General features: G+C 43.1%; 1 protein-coding gene across 1 annotated transcript in view; it reads left to right on the top strand.

Annotated features, from left to right (window-relative positions):
• The window catches only part of KIAA1107 (KIAA1107 ortholog), a 59,250-nt gene that overhangs the window by 20,737 nt on the left and 17,296 nt on the right, over positions 1 to 21,217 (top strand). The window contains exons 5-11 of the mRNA XM_015421461.1: positions 1,880 to 1,969; positions 8,490 to 8,570; positions 11,079 to 11,175; positions 14,087 to 14,175; positions 14,399 to 14,501; positions 15,584 to 15,766; positions 18,719 to 18,856. Coding sequence (XP_015276947.1) covers positions 1,880 to 1,969; positions 8,490 to 8,570; positions 11,079 to 11,175; positions 14,087 to 14,175; positions 14,399 to 14,501; positions 15,584 to 15,766; positions 18,719 to 18,856 — 781 coding nt within the window. The remainder of the gene's footprint in view (positions 1 to 1,879; positions 1,970 to 8,489; positions 8,571 to 11,078; positions 11,176 to 14,086; positions 14,176 to 14,398; positions 14,502 to 15,583; positions 15,767 to 18,718; positions 18,857 to 21,217) is intronic.

The following is a 21,217-nucleotide window of genomic DNA, read 5'->3' on the forward strand; positions in this document are numbered from 1 at the left end:
TAGACCCTGGAATATCATCATATTGATATACAACTATTGCAATATGTGTAACAGGTTGTCTGAATTTCCAGCTTTCATTATTGTAAAAAAGTGAGTTTCTAGCCCCTACAATTTCATACGTAAGCCTTTCTCCTTATATCTTTACAATGGAAATGGCTAGAGATTTTCTTGTTTAAAAATGAGCGCTGGGAATTCAGAGAACATGTTACCCACATTGTTATAACGGTATATCATCATAACAATATTCTAGTATTTATTTTTTTCTAAAAGCCTTCATTGGTGAGGGAGGAAAGGGCCACTGTGGGTACAGTGTTGGGAAAATGGTTGCCCTGTGGGTAGCACAATCTGCACTCATCCACCCACATGGCAGGCGTCCTGGCTTTACTGCAGTCTTTTGCAAGCCTTAGCAGCAAAGCAGGTTTGAGAAAGATCAGTGAAAGTCTGGGGAAACCCTGGGAGATGTACAAATGCACCACAATGCTGTGAGGAAGCAGGAAAAAACCCTTCTTCCCAACCTCATGGAACCCCGAGCAGATAACTCATGTGAAAATGGCAGTAGTCTACTGAGTCACACACAGTGGCAAACTACTGTTTGCACATCCCCCCTGTCTGCAGTTCTGCTTAAGTAGCTGATTGGAGAGAGGGTGAATAGAGGAGAGACTGATGCTATGTAAAATGTAGCCCGTCTGAAATATGTGTGATGTCTGAAGTAAGCTGAGGGTTGCCAGCCCTGGGCTGGGAAGTTCCTTAGGATCTGGGGGTGGTGGAGCCCCGGGGAGGGACCTCCGCAGGGACATCATACTATGAAGTCCACTCTCTTAAGCAGCCATTTTCTCCAGGCGAACCAATCTCTGTAGTCTGCAGATCAGTAATTCTAGGCAGGGGTCATTTTGTAGAAAAAGAGGTGCAGGAGCTCATTAGCATAACCCATTAGCATAACCTATTTGCATATGCCACACCCCTGACGTCACCGGAAGTGTGTCAGAAGGCAACCCCCCCCGCTCAGGCTCCACTGGACTGTTTTGGATTGGTAGCTATTGGGGGGGGGGCACGTGCAGATCTGTCCTCGCAGAGGCGGGAGAGTTTGTACCTGAATAAAACTTGGTCTTAAAGGCGCCACTGGACTGTTTTGGACCAGGGGGCGGGGGGGAGCTCTGCAACTTACCTGGCTGCTTCTTGCTCTGACTGAGGGCTGCTGGGAGGAGGGGGTGGGGCTTGTTGCATGTGCCCACCCCCTGGGCTCTTTACTGCCAGAGCTCCGCTCCTATGCGCTCCCGCAGGAAATGACCCCTGATTCTAGGAGATCTCCCGGCCCCATCTGGAGGCTGGCAACCCTAAACAGAATGTCTCAAAATTTTAAGAGCTTTTCTTCAGGATAGAGCTTAATTTTGAGGAAAGGAGGGTCTTTTTCAAAGCTGTTGCCATTGTTGCTACTGAAAAAAGCTCTCTGACCTTTCTAAAACAGAAAAGCTGTGGTGAAATTGCAGTCTAAAATTGTAGAGTATTAATAACTGAGTGTATTTTAAACTCAAAATAATATTTCTCCTTTAGAAGAAAGAAAAAATACCTTTAAGTGGGAAATAGCATTCCCCTGGTGTACGTGTTAGAAATCCCAGGTGTCTAGGGATTTAAGAGGGACACCCCCCCCCCCCAATCCTGTTTGTGGGCAATGAGACCGGAGGCATTTCAGAATGCTAGCATTCTTCCTCATTTCTGTGACAAATTGGACAAAATTGCCAGAGATCCTGGGAGGAATAAGTATGCAGTGAGCAGACGCACATTAATTTGTAAAGGGCAAAGAATGCTTTGTAACCACGTTCTTAAAATAAATATTTGTATCTAGTAGAATAATGTTTGCTTTCCCCCCTCTCTCTCCCAGGGCCATTTTATGTGCCAGATCTAGTTATTTTTCTGCTATGCTGAATGGGAGTTGGGCTGAAAGCTCTCAAGAGCACATCACTCTTCAAGGGTAAGCATCGTGTTTGTAAGTCATATGGGAGCAAAGGTAGGCAATTTTAAATCACTACAAATTCAGAGCAGCCACAATGCATACCAAGCAATTCAGATTAATCTGGCTTGACACTGCAGCTGAAGTAATGTATTTGAGCAAGGGTTCTGATGTGGCTACTGGGAAGTCTTTGTGCTTTGAATCTCTCTTGATTCTGAACAAAAATTGTTAATTGGAAAAGTTTTTTTTTTTAAAGGGAAACACTGGAGAAGGGAACACTGAACTATCTGCATTGCAGTTAAATAAGTCTGCATTGTTGCTTCTATCTGCTGAAAACGTACAACCTACCCATCCTCCTGTTCTTCCCTGGAGCAAATCCATCCACCTAAAGAGTAGCTGAGCAGTATGTTAGCACCAACCTTAATCATGGTTAAGGCAATTCAGGATTTCTCTTAGATCAGGGTATAAAACCCATTTGAAATTGCAGCTTCCGATCCTGATTTAAAGGATGCCCTGCTTAGTGGCAACCTGTAGCTAATGTCAGTGCTAACAAATTGCTCAATTATGATTAAGCAAAGGGGGGGGGAGTGGAGATTTGGTCCTGAGAAATGCACATCTGTTTGGGCGGGCTGGCTCCTGAATAGCACGTGAAGCTGCCTTATACCGAGACAGAGTAGTGGTCTATTAAATTCGGTATTGTCTACTCTGGCTGGCAGCAGCTCTTCAGTGTCTCAGGCAGAAGTCTTTCTCATCACTTGCTACCTGATGCTCCTAACTGGAAATGCTGGGGATTGCACCTTCTGCATGCCAAGCAGGTGCTTTATGCAACATGCTGCATTCCTGCGACTTATTGTAGTCAAAGTTTCATGTTCAGTTGTTAGTCATCATCATCATCATCATACAGGGTTCTTTTTGTAGCAGGAACTCCTTTGCATATTAGGCAACACACCCCTAATGTAGCCAATCCTCCAAGAGCTTACAGTAGCCCCTGTAAGAAGAGCTCTGTCAGCTCTTGGAGGATTGGCTACATTAGGGTTGCGTCACCTAATATGCAAAGGAGTTCCTGCTACAAAAAGAGCCCATTGGCATAGCAGTAATATCAAAGGAGAACTAACAATACAGTTTGCCAAATAGCCAAAGTAAAAGCAATGTAAATACAAATGACTATAGTGTTGAATTTAAAATGGTTCATGCAACGGCAGCACGCTCTTAACTTGGCTAAGAACAAGATGGCTGCTATAGTTAGCTTTTACTATCAAAAAGGTAATCACTTTGTTCCAGCTGCCCTACGGATTTCTTGAGCTACAGTAATTTCTCAGTTACTGTACGGGATCCCAGTGTGGATTCAGGATTTTAACAAAAAGGCTGAATGTGTTAATGCAGTCTTTTTTGCACCATATTCTTGGTGTTCCCAATTCTGTTGGTTACTTTACTCTGTGTGCTGAATTAGGTCCCCATATCATAGAATTCAGCGCTTCGGTTGCGACTATTAAATACCGGCTACATCATTATTTCCGACCTCCTTCAAATAGCCGTTTGTTTCTAATTGGTCCCAATTAATATTTGATAAAATCCATATGTTAGGCATTGATTTAAATTCCCTGGCCAACTCTAGTCAAACGTATATATTTCGTACAATCCAAAGGAGAAACTGGGATATTGATTCTCAACTAATAAATGCCGGAGCAGAGGGAACTTGTTCCCCACATTTCCTGGGCCTTTCCGATTTACAAAATTTTATGGCTCAGTACTTTTCAAATTTAGTGATCCCTTCTCGACATAGAGCTTTCATGCTGGTGAGAGTCAATATATTTCCCTTGGCCGTGGTCAGAGGCAGATATAAGGGTATCCCCCTTGAGGAAAGATTCTGTACAGCATATCCTTTTATACTGCCGGTTGTTTACTCACGTTTACGTTTGATTGGCCCTTTCCTCCAAACCTTTAAGACCATGACCTCTAGAGGCATTCAGTTCTTGCTGGCAGACAAATTCCCTGAAATTACCGAGCAATTTTTAGTCTACCTCTGAGCCACAAACCCTCCCTACTAACTATTGTTAACTGTGGTTATTGACGAGCCAGCGTCACATCTGCACAGACACACACACAGGAAGGCTAATGATTGAATAGATAAAAATTCATCATGTCACTAAGTATAATAAATAGTAACAGTATACCGTTGTAAATTTAAAAGTAACCTGATTCTGTGGTTCATGGATCACTTAAACCTTTGATACTGATTTTCAGAAATGGTTCCATTTCCTTGCATCCACTAGTCTTAATTCACAGCTGCTAGTGTTATGGCACTAGAAAATGGAATGCTTTGAAGAGGCTAGGGTGGTGTAGTAGTTAGGGTGTCAGCCTGGGATCTGGGACACAAAAGTTGAAATTCTACTCTGCCTTGCAAGTTTGCTGGGTGACCTTGGGCCAGTCACACCACTCTGAGCCTAACCCACCTCACAGGGCTGTTGGAAGACTAAAATGAGAGAGACAAGAATGATGTAAGCAGCTTTGCATCCCCTTGGGGAGAAAAGTGGACTCTAAATGAAACTGAACAAATTAAATCTTTGGGGTCAGTCCCTTCTGGTTGATATCTAATGCTTGTGGTAAGAGCCAGGGCTATTTTGGAGCAGGAACACACAGGAATGGAGTTCCGGCTGGCTTCAGAGTTGGCCACATCCACTACAACCAAAACCTCTGTGTGTGTGGCTACAGAGGGAAGGCCTGGAGACTGACCCCCCCACCCCCCCGGCGACTCCGAAGCGGGCGGGCCAGGGAGGGCCCTGGAAGGATCGGGGAGGCATTTAAATGCCTCCCCATGCCTTCCCTGGCCTGTCCAAGGGCCGGCTTTCCCGGGCAAGCCTTCGGGGGGGGGCTTGCCTAGGCTCCCCACAGCCACAGGGTGCCCAGGCAAGCCAAGGGAAGGCATGGGGGTGTGGCCCAATATGCTAATGAGCTGTACTGTCATGGGTGTGGCCTAATATGCTAATGAGTTTCTGCTGTTGGGTGTGGCCTATTATGCTAATGAGTTCCTGCTGGGCTTTTTCTACAAAACAAGTCCTGGTGTAAGAGCCATAGCCTAGGAGTTCAAGATTGTTTGAGGGATTTATATCCCACCTCTGTCAGAAAACTGATTCCTGTGACAACATAATAAAAACATTATAAAATCCAATTTCAAGTTAAAAACATAAAAAAGCAGGAAAATAATTTAAATATATAGCTGGCAAATTATATATAAAGTCAGGAGTTTATGCAACAAAGAAAAAAAAGCCAATCATCAATGGGCCAGATAGTACTGGTATTTTGCATCTGATTTGTGCTAAGGGATAATCAGAGTGCAGTTTACTAGTAGTGTTGCTCTAGAACAGTGAGCCACAGTCGAAAAGCTAGATTTGAGACAAGAATTAGGGTAAGCATTTGGGGCAACACAGGTCTATATCCCACCAATATTTAGCAAAATCTCTTCTATGAGACATGTTAGGGATTCCTTTGTAATCATAAAACTCTAGTAAATAGTTTGCTGTACTAGTGATTAGGAGCAAGGCCTGTCCTGTAGAGGATGAGGGATAAGTTTCCTATGTGCGAGGAATTTCTTCAGTATGGAAGTCCATTTAATCATGTACTTCACCCTTATAGTCTGAAGTGGTACAGTTGAGAAACAGTTGTCTTTGTTCAGTCTGAGTAGATTGATCTCATAATTGGACCTTTTTTTTTACTTAAAACTGTCCTCTTTTGATAACATTTACTATTACTATTTGGTTCCAATATTAGTAGACAAATGGTGCATGTATATCATCTGTAAATTAGTGAATTGCTCATATGGGGCTTATAGTGATATAATTATTTTGTTTGTCTAAAACATTTTTATGCTGCCTTTCCACCCAGTTCAGAGTCCCCAGGGTGGCAAACACCCAAAAGATTAAAACAAATTTTAAAATGTGTGTATATAAATAATTCATCAGAACTCATAGACACATAAACAGGAAGGAGGGTTACTGATGAACCACCAAGCAAAACAGTAATGTCTTCACCTGGTAGCAGAAGACAGTGATAGAAGGGGTCAAATGACTCTCCCTAGGGAGGGAATTCTGCAATTTTGGTGCCGCAATTCAGAAGGTGCCAGCTTCTAATCTCAGAGGGCAGAGATGCAGGGCCTCCAAATATGACTTTAGTGGTCTGGTAGGTTCATATAGGAGTAGGCAGTCTTTAAAGAATGCTGCTCAAGTCATGTTGGGCATTAAAGATCAATACTGGCACTTTGTTATGGGCCTGGAAGGAAATTGGGAGCTAGTGTGGGTGAAACAAGACTAGGTGTCTACAGCCCACTCCAGTCAGCAGTCTGGCTGTAACATTCAGTATCATTTTATTCTCCAAACACTCTTCAAGGGTAGATCATGTTGCAGTAGTCTAGCTAGATGTTGCCAGGGCATGCACCACAGTGGTAAGATCTTTTTCACCCAGGAAAGGCTACAGCTGGCTCACCAGCTGAAGCTGGTGAAAGGTACTCCTGACCACCCTACCACCTGCTTATCTATCAGGAGTCCTGGGTCCAGCAGCATCCCTAAGTTATGGACTTGCTCCTTTAGGGAGTGAAACCCCTTGTAGAACAAGAGGCCTTTCAATTCCTGGGTCAGTCCTGTGTCATGCTTCTCAAGGTATGTTCTGTCCATATGCCTAACCTCATTTAAACTGCTAAAAAATGCATAGTAGTTGTTCCTTTCTTGGGAGTGTTGCCCTCTCTTCCTGATGGTGCTGCTGTATTTTTGAATCCTCTTACAGTTTGCTGTTAAGGCATTGATCACCATGACATCTTAATGGGGTTTATTTTTTATAGTCTAAAATGCTTGCAGCTATGCCATAAAGCTCCAAAGCTGCCTGCTTACCTCATCCTCAGCGCTCCTCTTGCAGTACCTATACCTTTATTTTTCTGCCAACAAGGAGGAGGAGGAGGAGGGATTTATACCCCGCCCTTCACTCAGAGTTTCAGAGCGGTTTACAAACTCCTTTTCCTTCCCCTCCCCACAACAGACACCTTGTGAGATAGGTGGGGCTGAGAGAGCTCTTTCAAGAACTGCCCTTTCAAGGACAGCTCTTGTCAAAACTATGGCTTGCCCAAGGTCATCCAGCAGCTGCAAGTGGAGGAGTGGGGAATCAAATCCGGTTCCCCCAGATTAGAGTCCACACACTTAACCAATAACCACTACACCAGACCGGCTCTTATAATATAGTAGGCTAAGTCTGCAGGGATATAAAACTGTCATTGCACTGTTTTGAGGAAGCTGCTATTAAAAGCAGCTGTTTTTCCTTCCTTGCACAGCTGTTAGATATGGATCTGTGCACTGTATGATAAAAGTGTTAGATGTTGTTCCACATGGGATATCCTGTAATTTCCACTGCTTAAAAAACTTGGGGCACAACTTTTTCATAAAAACCAATATTGTCTATCTATGTGATTGTTTTTCCTGTTGACTTTGCTGGAGTTCTCACTGTACATTATAATTTGTCAAAGGAGCATTCTTTCTACCTAGGTGTGTTAGTCTTAACTGAAGAGTTAGTGTTCCAGATATTGGAAGGTAGGATTCCTAATTGCTGTAGAAGATGTCCTCTTTTTAGCCATCTTCTCCTCAGTGTAAATTTTCATGCTGTTTTTATAAACACTTGAGAGTGTAGTGCATATGGCTTATCCTGAAATAATGAAAATGCTGTTTAAGATACCAGCTGTCAAGACAGCAGGGATACTCGTTCATGCTGGTTTTTATGGCTACCTCGTGTTTCACATACAGTCAGACAACTGTGCTGATTTTTACCACTTAGCAAAATTCATATTTCTGGTTTTCACTGAATGCTCTTTATACATATTTCACATTAACATAACAAAGTTTGAGTCCAGTGGCTTGAGTCCACATGTCACAGTATACGCAGTAGTTCCCATTAACTATTATAGAACCCCTCCCTCCAGATACAGGACTAATTCACAGGAACTGTGGATTACAATTACACTGAAGTCTGTGTTCACAAGGTAAAGGTGGTTCTTATCTTACTGAAATGACCCCCATCCAGTGAAGAACACCAAACTAAGCCTATGACTAGCTGCACTCTGAGAGCGCCCTGTGGTTACCATGGCAGCCATGAAGTTGTAAGCCACCCCCAACAGCATGACCTTGGCCTTGCTGGTGAAGATCCTCAAAACCTGTGGTCTCATCCACCTGGGGTCTCATCCACCAATGTCAACACTGGCTTGCTTAACTCAGAAAAGTGGCTAGCAAGTAAGAAGCTTCAAGTTTGCAGGCAAGGGAAAGATCACTGAAGCCTTCAGTGGGCTTATCATGTGAGGACTGGCCTTTTACATTTTAGTGGTTAGGGAAGGACAACCATGTGTAATTTTAGATTGCAATACTTTCTTTACCTTGTGGTTTGTTTTAAAATTACAACAGTATTGCCATTCAGTCTTGGTGAACCGCTCAGGATTTGTAAAATATGTTAAGCATTCTACTTTAAGCCACAGATGTTGGCGTCTGTAACAATTTCTTTTTCTATTTTGCAGCATAAACCAGGTAGAAATAACTGTCATTCTGCATTTTATTTATGGCGGAATTCTGGATTTCCCAAACAAAGCAGATGCTGGGTATGTGGCAAGTCATGTTATTTTTAATTGCATACAATGCCTGCGTTGCTTCTTGCCATCTACATTTGAATGCAAAGTACAACACAAAGTCTATAAATGAAAAGTTAAATGTGCCAGAAATCCCATTTCAGACACTGCCAAAAAAGTGGTGGTGGGGAGACCCTTATACTTTGTAGTAGAACTGTGGGGCAGAAGTGATGAAGAAAAGTATATGGGAAGGGGAGGGTGTTTGAGCCATGTTCAATACTCCCTCTAAGTTGTGGGGTCTTGTGAGCAAAAATTCTACTTTGTGAGCTACTGGCATTAAAGCTGTGAATGAGTGATTTGGCTACTGCCTACATTGGTTTGCTGTGGAGCCATCCTTCCTGAGCTAAGACAAAAATGTGTGAGCCAGCGGCTAAAAAACTGAGCTATCTCACACTAACTCGGCTTATAATTATTTATTATTTATTTATTTATTTTGGGATTTATATCCCGCCCTACCCGTACGGCCCAGGGCGGCAAACAAGCGGCAACGCCGGAAATAAAACATAGGTTACATTAAAACCTCAATAAATACAACTAAAATGGTGCTCTACAGTTCATTTTAAAAGTTCAAGATGGTAGATGTCCCTCACTGGCGGCCAATGGTATAAACGCAGGAGCGCCAGGGTGGTGTTCCTCTTCTGGGCGACGACTGCCCCCATCCAAAGCCAGGTAGATGGTAAATCAGCCACGATGGTGGTATAGTGGCAGCGGCGGCGGCTTAGAGGGAACACTGGCCATGTTCCTTGTTTGGTTCCTGAGAGTCCCTATTCGTTGCTGCAATATTACAAGTCTGGATAATTTATTGTTTGTTATCCCCTGTTCATGAACTGTGTTTCAGTCACAAACAATAAAATTGGTCAGGGTCCGACCTACCTGAGGGACCGTCTTTCCCCACACATACCCCTACGAGCACTTCGGTCTGGGACGCAACATCGCCTGGTGATTCCAGGCCCCAGGGAGGCAAGGCTTGCCATGACCAGGGCCAGATCCTTTTCAGTGGCGGCTCCTACCCGGTGGAACGAGCTCCCGGAGGAGATCAGGGCCCTGAGGGACCTTCTGAAGTTCTGCAGGGCCTGTAAGACTGAGCTTTTCCGCCAGGCTTTTACGTAGGGGCCGCCGCTGCCACCACCACAAATGGTGTGGGTAACAATGGGGCTAGGGGGGATGGACCCTGGAGGATCTGCCAGGATACTGCGTGGCGCCGTATATCAACTGGTTGTATACCAACTACAGGACAACAACACCATTATGAAAGACTGATACCATCTTGTAATTTTATTTGGTGACCATCTTGTTTTTTTACTGAGCACCTTATTTGTGTTGATAATTACTGGTTTTACTGTTTTTATATGATTTTATGCATGGGCACTTGTTGCTCCTTGTAAGCCGCCCTGAGCCCACTTGCGGGGAGGGCGGGATATAAATGCTAAAATAAATAAATAAAATAAAAATTCCATCCATGTGCTTTATGTTTCATTGGTCATTGAGCTTGGTAAATGGTCTAGTATTAGTAGATGTAAAGAATGTAAATATCTAATCCATTGAGTTTGTGGAAGCAATCGTGGCATGTTTTCCAACTGATTGTATCCAGAATCTTATTTGTAATGTAAACCAGGCACGCTTAGTTTGGATTTGTCCCAAGTTGTTGTAACTGTTGCAGGCACAGTCCCAGAACTCTGTGAGCCAAACTGTATGCACTCAAGTGGGACAAGAATTCACAACACACTAAGCTGATATTTATTTAGAAATATTGTTCCACAAATCTCAGGCATAGAATGACTAACAAAAGTAAAGCCTGTTCCATGAAAATGAAATACTTGATCATAATACCACTGAAATTTCCACTCCCCTTTGCTGATTTAACCCTAAATTCCAAAAGACAGGTGAAATAGGACATATTAAAATGCTTTGGAAAAGACACTTGAACTTCAGCAACCTTTCTAGTGGAAGGGGAGTTCTATAATTTGACATGGGAGGAGGCACTTGTGGAGAATTCTTTTCTTTTCATGCTCTTTTGTCTAAACCTGGTGCACACATGGTCTCCACTTGGGACAGTGTGGATGCAATGCGTTTCATCTTTTTTCAGTGGTAAAGAAAGAAATAACAGACTTCACTGCAGTCATTTTACTTGGATAATGAACTTCACGTGCTAGTGCTTAAGCATTATATTCTCACTGACAGTAATCATGGTTAAACTGTGACTAGGTTTTCTGCTAACCAGGGTTTGCCAACTGTCTTCGAACCCTGATTTCAAATCGTAGTTAAAGAACAATGCAGTTAGTATATTAAACTGATTTTTAAACATTTACTAGAATACAAGGTCCGTTTAGAAATGTCACTTCACCTAGTTGAAGTATGAACAAGTGAGATTTCAAAGTGTCTTATTGCACTTGTCTAGATGTAATATGACTGAATGTGGAATGCTTCTTTTATGTGTTGACAATGTTTTATGTAGAATTTCCATTATTGCTTTTTCTTCAGTCGCATGTTAAGCATTGCAGACATGTATGGACTTGAGGGTCTAAGAGAAGTAGCCATACATATTCTGAAAAGAGACTACTGCAACTTTTTTCAAAAGGTGTGTTCCAATTTTATGTTTTTATTTTTTTTGTTTTGTTTTTTTTCAGTGAAAAAAAAGGGCTATCTAATGTTTAACCTTTGTATTATAAGCTGGAATGTCGAGTTGTAAAGCCATTATTAATTATACTTAATTAGCTAATGTAGGAATAAAATGTTAAAACACTTTAATATTTAAATTTAGTATCTATATGGCATTAGCTGACTTAATTTTTTTTTTTGGAAAAGTAGTATCATAATGTTGTAAATAAAATAATAGGTGTTTATACTCCATTCCCCACCCCAAACCATTTTATTCAGGTATAGATCTGGATGTGCACAGGTCAGAGAATAGGAATATACATGCAGAAGAATGAAGGGGTAGAAAACTAAGGAAGTAAACCAGATTGCACCAATTCAAACTATAGGTTGAGGATACCTGCTCCACTAGAGCGGAAAGTTCTAGCTAGCTCTCTGACTGCTGTGTTTGTATTTGTGGGATGTTTTTAACATGGGAGAATGTTTGACTTTCCCAGCTTAAGTCTGAAGTTACGTATTCTATTTTAACATTTCAGCATTGTATCTGTGTAGACCAGTCTTGAGATCAATACTTTTTAAACTGGTGTTCTGGAGAATCCTGGGGCTCCTTTAGGATTGCCAGGCCACAGCCTGGAACCCCAGGAGCATTTGGTAGATAGGGACAGGAGCAACATCACTTCTAGCAAATATCAGACGTGATGTCACACCGTCAAGGGGGATCCTATAGGATTCTCAAATTTTTTATGGTTTAAAGTCATAGAGTTTTTGACAAATACTATAACATCCTCCTTGTCATGACATCACTTCCGTTTTTTGACAGAAGTGATGCTACCAGTGTACCCCCTAGTTAATCACCATTTTTTCCTACCGCCAATTTTTCAGGTGTTGGCAACAATGTGAGATTGCCTAGAGGTCAGAGTTCAAAGTCTTTATTAATACAGTCATAAGCCACCACAAGTCTCCGCAAAAATCCCAACCACCAGAGTGGGTAAGAGAAAAAATTAAAATTAACACCTATAGCTTATCATTCAAAGGAAAGTACAGTTAAATAAAATAAAATAATTAAAATTTTGTAATATGTATATGTAAAAACTTAAGCCATCAGCATCTGGCAAATTTTATAAGCTGCCACACAAAATTTTGCAGTACATTTTTCATTTATGAGTAGCATTCAGGCATTCATTGAATCTGATTGACCGGGTTACCTACTAAGGAAGGATAAACTTAAAGTGAACTTCTTGATATAAGGGGCAATGAAGTAGAATGTGTTCCGTAGTTTCAAACTCCCCTGAACTACAACATAGCCGGACTACCTTTGGGAACCTTTTTATATCATCCATCCAAAACTGCAGAAGGAAGTGCTTGACATCTAGCAAGGCAAAATGCTTTCCTGTGACTGAAAATCTCCATTTGGGAAAGATGTGGCCAGGGAAACTAGATATCTAGAGTATTCCAAAGACAGGAAAGTCAGTCACCTCTGTAAATCTGCCTGCTGCTCAGTATCCATCTCCCTTTGCTTCATAACTTGTTTTGCCTGCTCATACCCCATTTCCAAGACAGAATGAGGGGGGAAACCCAAATTCATCAGCTTGATCTTAACTGCCTTTAACCATGTAGATTGATGACTATCCCAAAAAATTGAGGGAATTAAGCCTTGAGGATTGAAATTTAGCTTTAGCCAAAGGTTAATGGAGGCAAGGCACACCCTAGCCTCAATGTTTATCATGCCTGTCTCCAAATACAAAGTAGCATTTAAAATACAGCAAGGTAGTTGAATGGGTGCTCTTCGGAATTTCGACTGTACCCGTTCCAGAGGTATAAAACAAGAAGATGGCGGCCCAATCCATGATCCCAAAGAAGAGTTGAGCCAATGTTTTAGCCTGAAATAGTTTAAGGGCAGCTGGAATATATTAACTATCCTTAGTTTGTAAAAAATTAATTATATTATGGGCAGATTTTTGTCCAGCATCAGCTACGTAGTCACAATGGGCTTTCCTCAAGCCAGAGGCATGCAGTACAACACTTAAATATTTAAAGCTGTCCACCTGCTCTATCTAATGGCCGTTTATACTCCATACCAGGGTTTTAGGTCTCCTACCAAATGCCATAATTTTGGGTTTTTTGATAATTTACTACTAAATGGTCTTTACTGTGGTATTGGGCAAATGTCCTTAATGCTCTTTTAAGTCTTACTGGTATCCTTGATCCGCTAGCTTAGGCGGGTGGAAATTTAAGTCACTTAAACATCTGATCATGTTATTGTTATAGAGAATGAAAAGCAGTGGAGTCAAAATACAACCTTGTTTGACTCCTGCCTTAGAGGTCTTCCACCATAGCAGGAGACCTGGCAACCCTAGGCTTCTTGGACCTTTACTGGGGTTTGTAAAGAAGAAAGTCAATAATGGCAGGCAAGCGTATCTGAAATGCAGTTTCCCCACTACTACCAATCTTTCCCCAACAGTATAGACCCAGAAGTGTGGGTGTGTTCCAGGAGCCCAGTGAGACCCCACCGACATAGTCATCAGCACATTGTACGTATTTATTTATTTATTCCCCGCCCTCCCCACCGAAGCAGGCTCAGGGTGGCTTACAGGCATACTGGTATCATAAAAACATGAAAACTCACTGTGCATCTTAGCAACATTCTCCCAGAATCCTCTGTTGTACAGGGTTCTATAGTATGCTGCTTGCTTGTGGTAGTGTCTGTCGATGTGGAAACAGCACCCTGAAGATTGTCGGTTTAAGTGAAGCAGTCAGCAGGTCCCAGAACAGGTTGCAAGTACTGCTATTCTTCAGATAAGACAGACATCCACCATATTCTCTTATCTGAAAATATTAGCAGCTTTTGAGTCTCCACAAGTTTCTGAAAGTGTGTCTGTATTCTGACCTTTTAGCCTTTGCCTGGAAAATATCAGCCTGTGATGGAATGTCTGGCTATTGCTCATTCAGTGGGAGTAGAAAACCTGTATGATTCTTGTATGAAGTAAGTGAAGTAAAATCTTTTCTTTCTTTCCTTCCCAAGTTTTCATAGCCCTGTTCTGAAAGAACAAGCATACAATTCCTCACAAATGTTTAGAAATATGTTCATATTTTTGTGCAATATTAAAATGCTTAGTGGCTGCTACTTATGCCCATGGAGAGTACATGAAGAATAAAATTTGTTGAAGAGATTGATCTTGCTCCACCAAGATTTCCCCCCCCAACAGGTGGCTAGTAAGGCATTTTGTAAGATGCTGGTCAGAGAAGAGCTTTGCCAGTTTACCTGCTGAATTACAGAATAATTGTCTTAGAATATTGATCCACTCTTTGGTAAGTCCATATGCTTTTTAAATACAAAACTTTAATAATGTTATGCTACCAGGAAACTGGAATCTGATCTCTGGGTATCACACCTGTTCTGATGATGAAAATATACCCATATTTAGTTTATCAGTGTGTATTTACTGCCTGGTAATGTAAGCAATGTTCCCTCTAAGCTGTAGAGTCCTGTGAGCAAAAATTCTACTTTGTGAGCTACGGGCATTAAGGTTGTGGGCGAGCGATTTGGTTACTGCTGAAATTAGTATGCACTGGAGCCATCCTTCTTGAGCTAGGAAAAAAATGTGTGAGCCGGAGCCTAAAAAACTGTGAGCTAGCTCACACTAACTCAGCTTAGAGGGAACACTGAATGTAAGTCTGGCCAGCAAAATCAGTGTTGCTTACCCATCTTTCCAACTGTCTGAGCTTCAGAAATACAATGGATAGCAAATCTATTCATCATGCATTCTGTCCCATCCATTCAAAGGCCTGTGAGTGCCAAATATTTAGCACACATTTGGTATGTACGCATCATGTGTCTTCAGATGAACTTCTTAAAATGGGAAGGAGAACCATGGGTCTGTAGTCACAAGGGGACATGCAGTGGGCATGTGCCAGGAAGCCACAATTGACTGGTACCTCCATGGTGTGAATCCGCCACATGTTTACAAACACACATCCTCCTTTCATGCTTCTTGATATTCAGTAGGGCAAATACATCTGCTGCTTAACATATGAATCCACACTGAGCCTCAAGCTTAAAGACTGTTTGAATTAAATCATGACTCAGTCTAGTATTATCCAGTGGATCTGTATAGTTTCATATTCAATTGTGATTTGCTTCACTGCCAGACCTTGAACATATGATATTCAACTAATCTGTTCTGCTAAGTAGGAGAGAGCAGAGGGGATGGCTTCCTGTTGGTTTGCATGTTTATGAGAGTCTCCTGAGAACATTTAACATAAAATCTGTCCTTAATTAAAGTGAGAAAAGTTAATTGCTTTATTACTCAGATCATGGTGCAAAATGTAAGTGTTGATTTGCACTTAACACAGTGTTGCTCAGAGTAGATATGTATTGTTTTCACTTTAAGAGTCCACAGAATGCTGCCCATCTTCTGATGGAAACCGATCGACTGGTTGGGAGTCTTCCCCAAGTAAAATGGACTGAAACAGCTCTTGCCTTAGCATCAAGGCTGCAAGAAGAGTGTGTGGCATTTATGGTGGCAAATTTTCCCCAGCTAATACAGAGCGAAAACTTTTTTGCCTTGTTACAGGTAATATATTCCTGAATAATATCAGTGCAATGACAGATCATGTCACAAGGGACCCACTGGCATGGTGTGAGGTGCGGCAGGAGAGGCTGCTGCCAAAAATGGAAGTAGGAAGAAGTTATTGCCTCCCCCTCAGTTAGAATTAAACATTAGAAGGGAGGACGTTGAATTTTGCATTTTGCCTAATGAAGGCTTAGATGTTTCAAAATACATCTGTGATGAAATTAAAGCATTATTTTTAGGATTACTCATGTGCATAAGATCAAATGCATAAGATTCAGGCTATATGTAGAACGACATGTACAGGCTGAATGAATCCAGATTCCTCATAGTCTGTAGCCACCGAAATAATTGGTTGTGGTTGCTGAAGAAGACAGGAAGCAAATCTCTCCTCCCACACCCCATTCATGCTGCTATTTATGGGATCTGCCAGCCACCTCTTACTTCCTCAGCCATTCGCACTCTTCACAATTCACCCTTCTCTGGTTCTTTTATTTTTTTTTTCTTCTCTCCTTCCCTTTTGTGCTTACCTTATAGTGTTCCTTTCATGTGTTACCTTTTTTACTCAAACCTCTTTCCTCTCCTCCGTTTTTGCATTCAGTGTTTCCTTGCCCTTTTATTTCCTTCCACATGTGTTAACCTCTTCAACTTCTTTTCCTTATTTCATTCCTTCTTTTCTAATAATTTCCCTTGGACTCGGGGCTTAGTTTGAGTTTGGGGCTTCCCAAAACATGGCTTCAAACTCTGTTTCAGTTAGTAGGACTGAGCTCTAGAAGGTATGAGCATTTTATGCAATGTGGTTTCCCCCCCCCCCCTCTGTCTCCACTGGTTAGTCACAACCAGCAACCACTTACTGGAGGAAAGTTACAGTGCTGGAGGCCGTCAAGTTTAAGTAGGCCAAAGTCCTGGATCCTGTCAATTAAAAGCAGCCTAAAAAGAAGGCGGGAGGTTAGGGGGCAGACTAGGATTCTTCCACTTGGGCCAGTCTTTCTTTCTTACTGGTTTCTAGGAAATCTCTTTAGCCTTCTAAGTTTCGCATAAAAAGTTTGCATCTCTGGCCATGTGAAATATGCTCATGATCACCATCAGATGAGTGGTGTAAGCTTGGGGTTGCCAAGTCCGAAGCTGCGCTGGAGCGGGGGAATCCAGTGCAGCTTTGGGAGTGCACACGCACGCCGCAACCTTGTCACCCGGAAGTGACACGACCACACCGGGCACGCTGGGGGCGGGGCCACGACTATCCGAGGGAAAACCATAGAGTTTTCCCATAGAGACTTCCGGGTGACGTGCACGTTGCGTGCTTTGGGGGTGGGGTTCCTCCCGGGGCCCGATCCAGCGGCGGCGGGGAACGGGCCTCTGGGGCGGGGGTTTCCCCGCCCTCTGGGGGGACTTGGCAAGCCTATGTAAACTGTGAATGGATTGACAAGAAGGTAGAAGGTGCACTAGTAGGCTGTCACGGGCTGGGGAAGCCCTCCCCATACTTCTTGCAGCTTTGAGGCCAAGTAGCAGCAGCAGCAGTAGGGCTGGAGAAGCATCCCACACCCACCATTAGCACCAGGTCAAGGCCGGGTGGCCGCAGCAATGCTGGCAGGGCAGGAAAAACCTTCCCCACACCCATGTGGCTTGGCAGAGCAGTGTTGGAGGACTGCAGCAACTGCAACGTAATGGAAGCAGCCAGAGTAGGTGGGCAAGGTGAGTCCAGGCACACTCACCTGCCAGGAGCAGCCTGGGGGGAGGGAAGCAGGGAGGAGGCCTTGCCAACACAGCCAGCCACAGGAGGAGCCTGAGGCCAGGCAGAGGTAGGAGATAGTCACTTCATGGAAGCAGTGCTGGCCAGCAGGCAGTTGTTTTGAAGCCTCAGGTCAGGTGGGGCTGATGAGGGAGGAAAACACAGAGAGGGAGGCTATTGGCTCAGAAACTGGGAATGAGCCAGGGCCTACCCCTAATTGGAGGGCACTGGCAGAGCACGGGTTGGCTCTCCTCTAAGTGGGCCTTTATTAGGCAGAACCTCAAGGCAGGCTGGGAAGACAGGCCCAGTTAAGCAATCAGAGAGTGGACTGAGGGCTGGGGGGAGAGAGGGCCCAAGGTGTTGCAAATCCTCCTCCCCCTCCTCTGTGCTGGGATGTGTGAGGGTGTGCCAGAAAAAGGAAGAGACTGGACGGCTATCCTGCTCTGACCCCTCAGGAGGTGGAGTCTGACATAGGAATAAGCTGTGAACTACTTTCTTGGTAGAGATTCTGCTTTCCAGCAGCGTTCATTTTCCTAACTGATGCTCAGACTAATGGCTTCTCTAATGAAATCTGGGGGCAGTGGAAATACTAATGAACTCTACATGGCTGTCCACGCTTCTGTAGGCTCCACATACCCAGTGGAAGATACAAATTAATGGAATAGCTGAGGCTTTAGAGAGCCACTGCCAGTCATAGTAGACAGTAGCGTGCTAGATGGTCCAGCTCAGTACAAGCAGCTTCTAAGGGAGAAGGTAAGGGCCTGTCGTGACCACCAGCAGGTTGGACAGATCACTTTAAAGGTTAGAGTACTTAGTTCACTACCCAAATCATAATGCAGGGAGGAAGAATGTTGAAGTGATCCACTGGGATCTGATTAGGGATGGCAAAAAAATTCAAATGTGGACAAATCAAGGCTGGGCTGTGTTTTGGTAGCGCTAATTTTTTGGTAAAGTAATGGCATAGATAACTGTTCATAATAAATACCACTCAGGCTTATTTGTGAATTTCCATGGGCATTTGATTGGCCACTGATTGTATGATGTACTAGATAATCTTTTCCAGCATGGAAATGGGAGGAAGGGACAAAAAACATTGTTCATAGGAAAAAGGGTATGCCCTCCAAAAATTTTCTATTCTATGATTTTTCTGGCCATTAATAAAAGAATCTGTGTACAGCTATTTAATAAATCTATTTTCACTGTTTGTTTCCATTGGTGGGTCCTAGGTTCAGGCCATGAGCAGCAAACCTGACCTTCTAGATCAAGTGTTTGAAGCCATTGAGAAGAACATTAACACTGAGAACAGCTGCTGTCTTCTAGTAGCTATGGATAGTTTGCTGAGTTCTGCAAGTGTGAAAGAAATGGTGGGTCTTGCAAAATTCTGTGTGTGTGTGGCGGTGGGGAAGTATTCCGTGGCTAGGATTGGTTTGTTTAAAACACTGTGGAGGAACTCCTCTCAAAAGAAGTGAACTGAGGTCCTGAAACGAGATAAAGATTGCAGTTGTATGTGCCTTATTCTTTTGGTACAGGCCACTTAAGGCTGCAGTCTTAAATACGCTTCTCTGGAAGTCTCACTAGAATCAGCAGGACTTTGAACCTTACTGAAAGCATGCTTCCATGCAATCCTACACAGAGTTAGGTGACCTTCTAAATCAATTAGGTATAACTGCTTAGGAGATTATCAGTAAGTCTCTCCTCTGGAACATGAATCGAATTTGTATTCCATTGAAGTGCTACAGCAATGAATGCGTTTTATGGCTGGGATCTGGAGTGCCCCACATAGGGATTGCTGTTATCCCCACTCCCTTCTCTGGCTTGAACTTCCTTGAATGCTCTTCCCAGAAGGTTCCCTGAGTTTTGAGTGGCTTTCAGAGAAGTGTAAGGGACTGCCCTTGGGGATAATGGGAGGACCCCAACCAAAAGCCTTCTATGTGTGCTTTTGGATCTTGGCCCTATGTCTTTAAGGAGATCAAGCAATAGATTAGAAAAGACAGCTGCATAATTCATATATAGTTAAGGTTATAATAATGTCAAAAATAAGACTTAGTCTTGCATGATTCTGTACAAACTTTTTATAGTCACAATTTTTAAAAAATAAGATTAACATTTGCCACTTTTTCTTGCTTTAGAAAAACAAAACTATGGATTAAGATTACTCCGGAAGAGCTCTGTAGTTGATTAGGTAATATCAGAGCTAAGAGGTCTTGTTAATAATAATTTCAAATAACATGTTTAGATTTATATTCCACCCCCTCCTGCCCGCCCAGTGCTCTCTTCCCTTCACTTCATAGCAAATTAACTGCCATAGATTCCATGGCCACCATTTTTCAGGAACAGAAATTAACCTTTTTGGAAATCCCAGTCCAGAAGTACTTTATATATTATTGGGCTGAGATTCCTTACTGCAAGTCTGCTGCACGACTCTGGCTGGTACGTTTTTCCTTCTCACTTTATGATGATTAACTCCATAAATACCAGTATATTCCTGGCAGTCAAATCATATTTAGGGAGCCTCTTGGGTTACCCAGGTTAGATTCCTGGCAGGTTAGGTGTCTGAGATATCTCTGATTAGCAAGACTGGGGAAGATCACTGGGTAAGGCTTCAGAGTACTAATCTGAGACTTCACAGCTATTTAAAACAGGGAGTAGAACTAAACGTTGCATATGATCTTATTTCAACTGACCTTTTATTCTCTTTTACAGAATACATCCTCTGGGGCTATGCTTTAAAGGAGGAGGCTTGAAAGCAGGCAAGGGGCTATATCAGGGCTAGATCCAGGTTTTGGGGGGTAGGCAGCAAGGGCGTAGACTTTCCAATTTTCCGGGGGGGGGCTGGGGCTGGGCCAGAGGCATTGCTAAGTAATTAAAAGAACTGGGACCCAATGACATCATAGGGAGGAGCTAGTGACATCACAGGCATGGTCACTATCTATGGAGGTGGACCCATTTGGGATTTAGGGATGGGCTCCCCAGAAATTTAGGGAGGCCTGGGAACCGCCCTAGCAATGTCCCTGGGCTGGGCTAACCCCAGGAACAGTTGCCTTCTTAGAACACTGCTTAGAAACTTAGAAAGCCCCCCCACACCCCACACTGGAATAAGAACATAATATCAGGCCATACCACATTGCAATAAAGCCCCTAAAACTGTATACAGAAATACTGAGCTTCCCTACCATTTGCCACAACTAGCCCACCACACAAGAAGAAGAAGAAGAGATAGGATTTATACCCCGCCCTTCACTACCCAAGGGAGTCTCAGAGCGGCTTACAAACTCCTTTCCCTTCCCCTCCCCACAACAGACACCCTGTGAGGTGGGTCGGGCTGAGAGAACTCTGACACAAACTGCTCTTTTTCAAGGACAGCTGTGCCAGAGCTTGTGACTGACCCAAGGTCACATCAGCAGGTGCAAGTGGAGGAGTGGGGAATCAAACCCGGTTCTCCCAGATTAGAGTCCGCACAATTAACCACTACACCAAACCACCACACAACCAGGATCAAGATTCCTAAGTGGACCAACAGACAGGCATACACTTGTTTGAGAAACTGAGTATTACATTACAACACCTGGAACATTACAGATCAGTAGAGGTAGCACTGCACAGTGGCCATCAAGATCAAGGGGAGGAGAGACCTGTTGTACTATTCAGTTCTTTTTCCCAGTTTTTTTTTTGGGGGGGGAAGGGGGGCGGTACAGGTGCTTCAAGAGTGGTTGATAGAAATGGAG

The sequence above is a fragment of the Gekko japonicus genome, unplaced genomic scaffold (genome assembly GCF_001447785.1).
Source record: "Gekko japonicus isolate JY-2015 unplaced genomic scaffold, Gekko_japonicus_V1.1 scaffold911, whole genome shotgun sequence".
Classification (NCBI taxonomy): Eukaryota; Metazoa; Chordata; class Lepidosauria; order Squamata; family Gekkonidae; genus Gekko; species Gekko japonicus.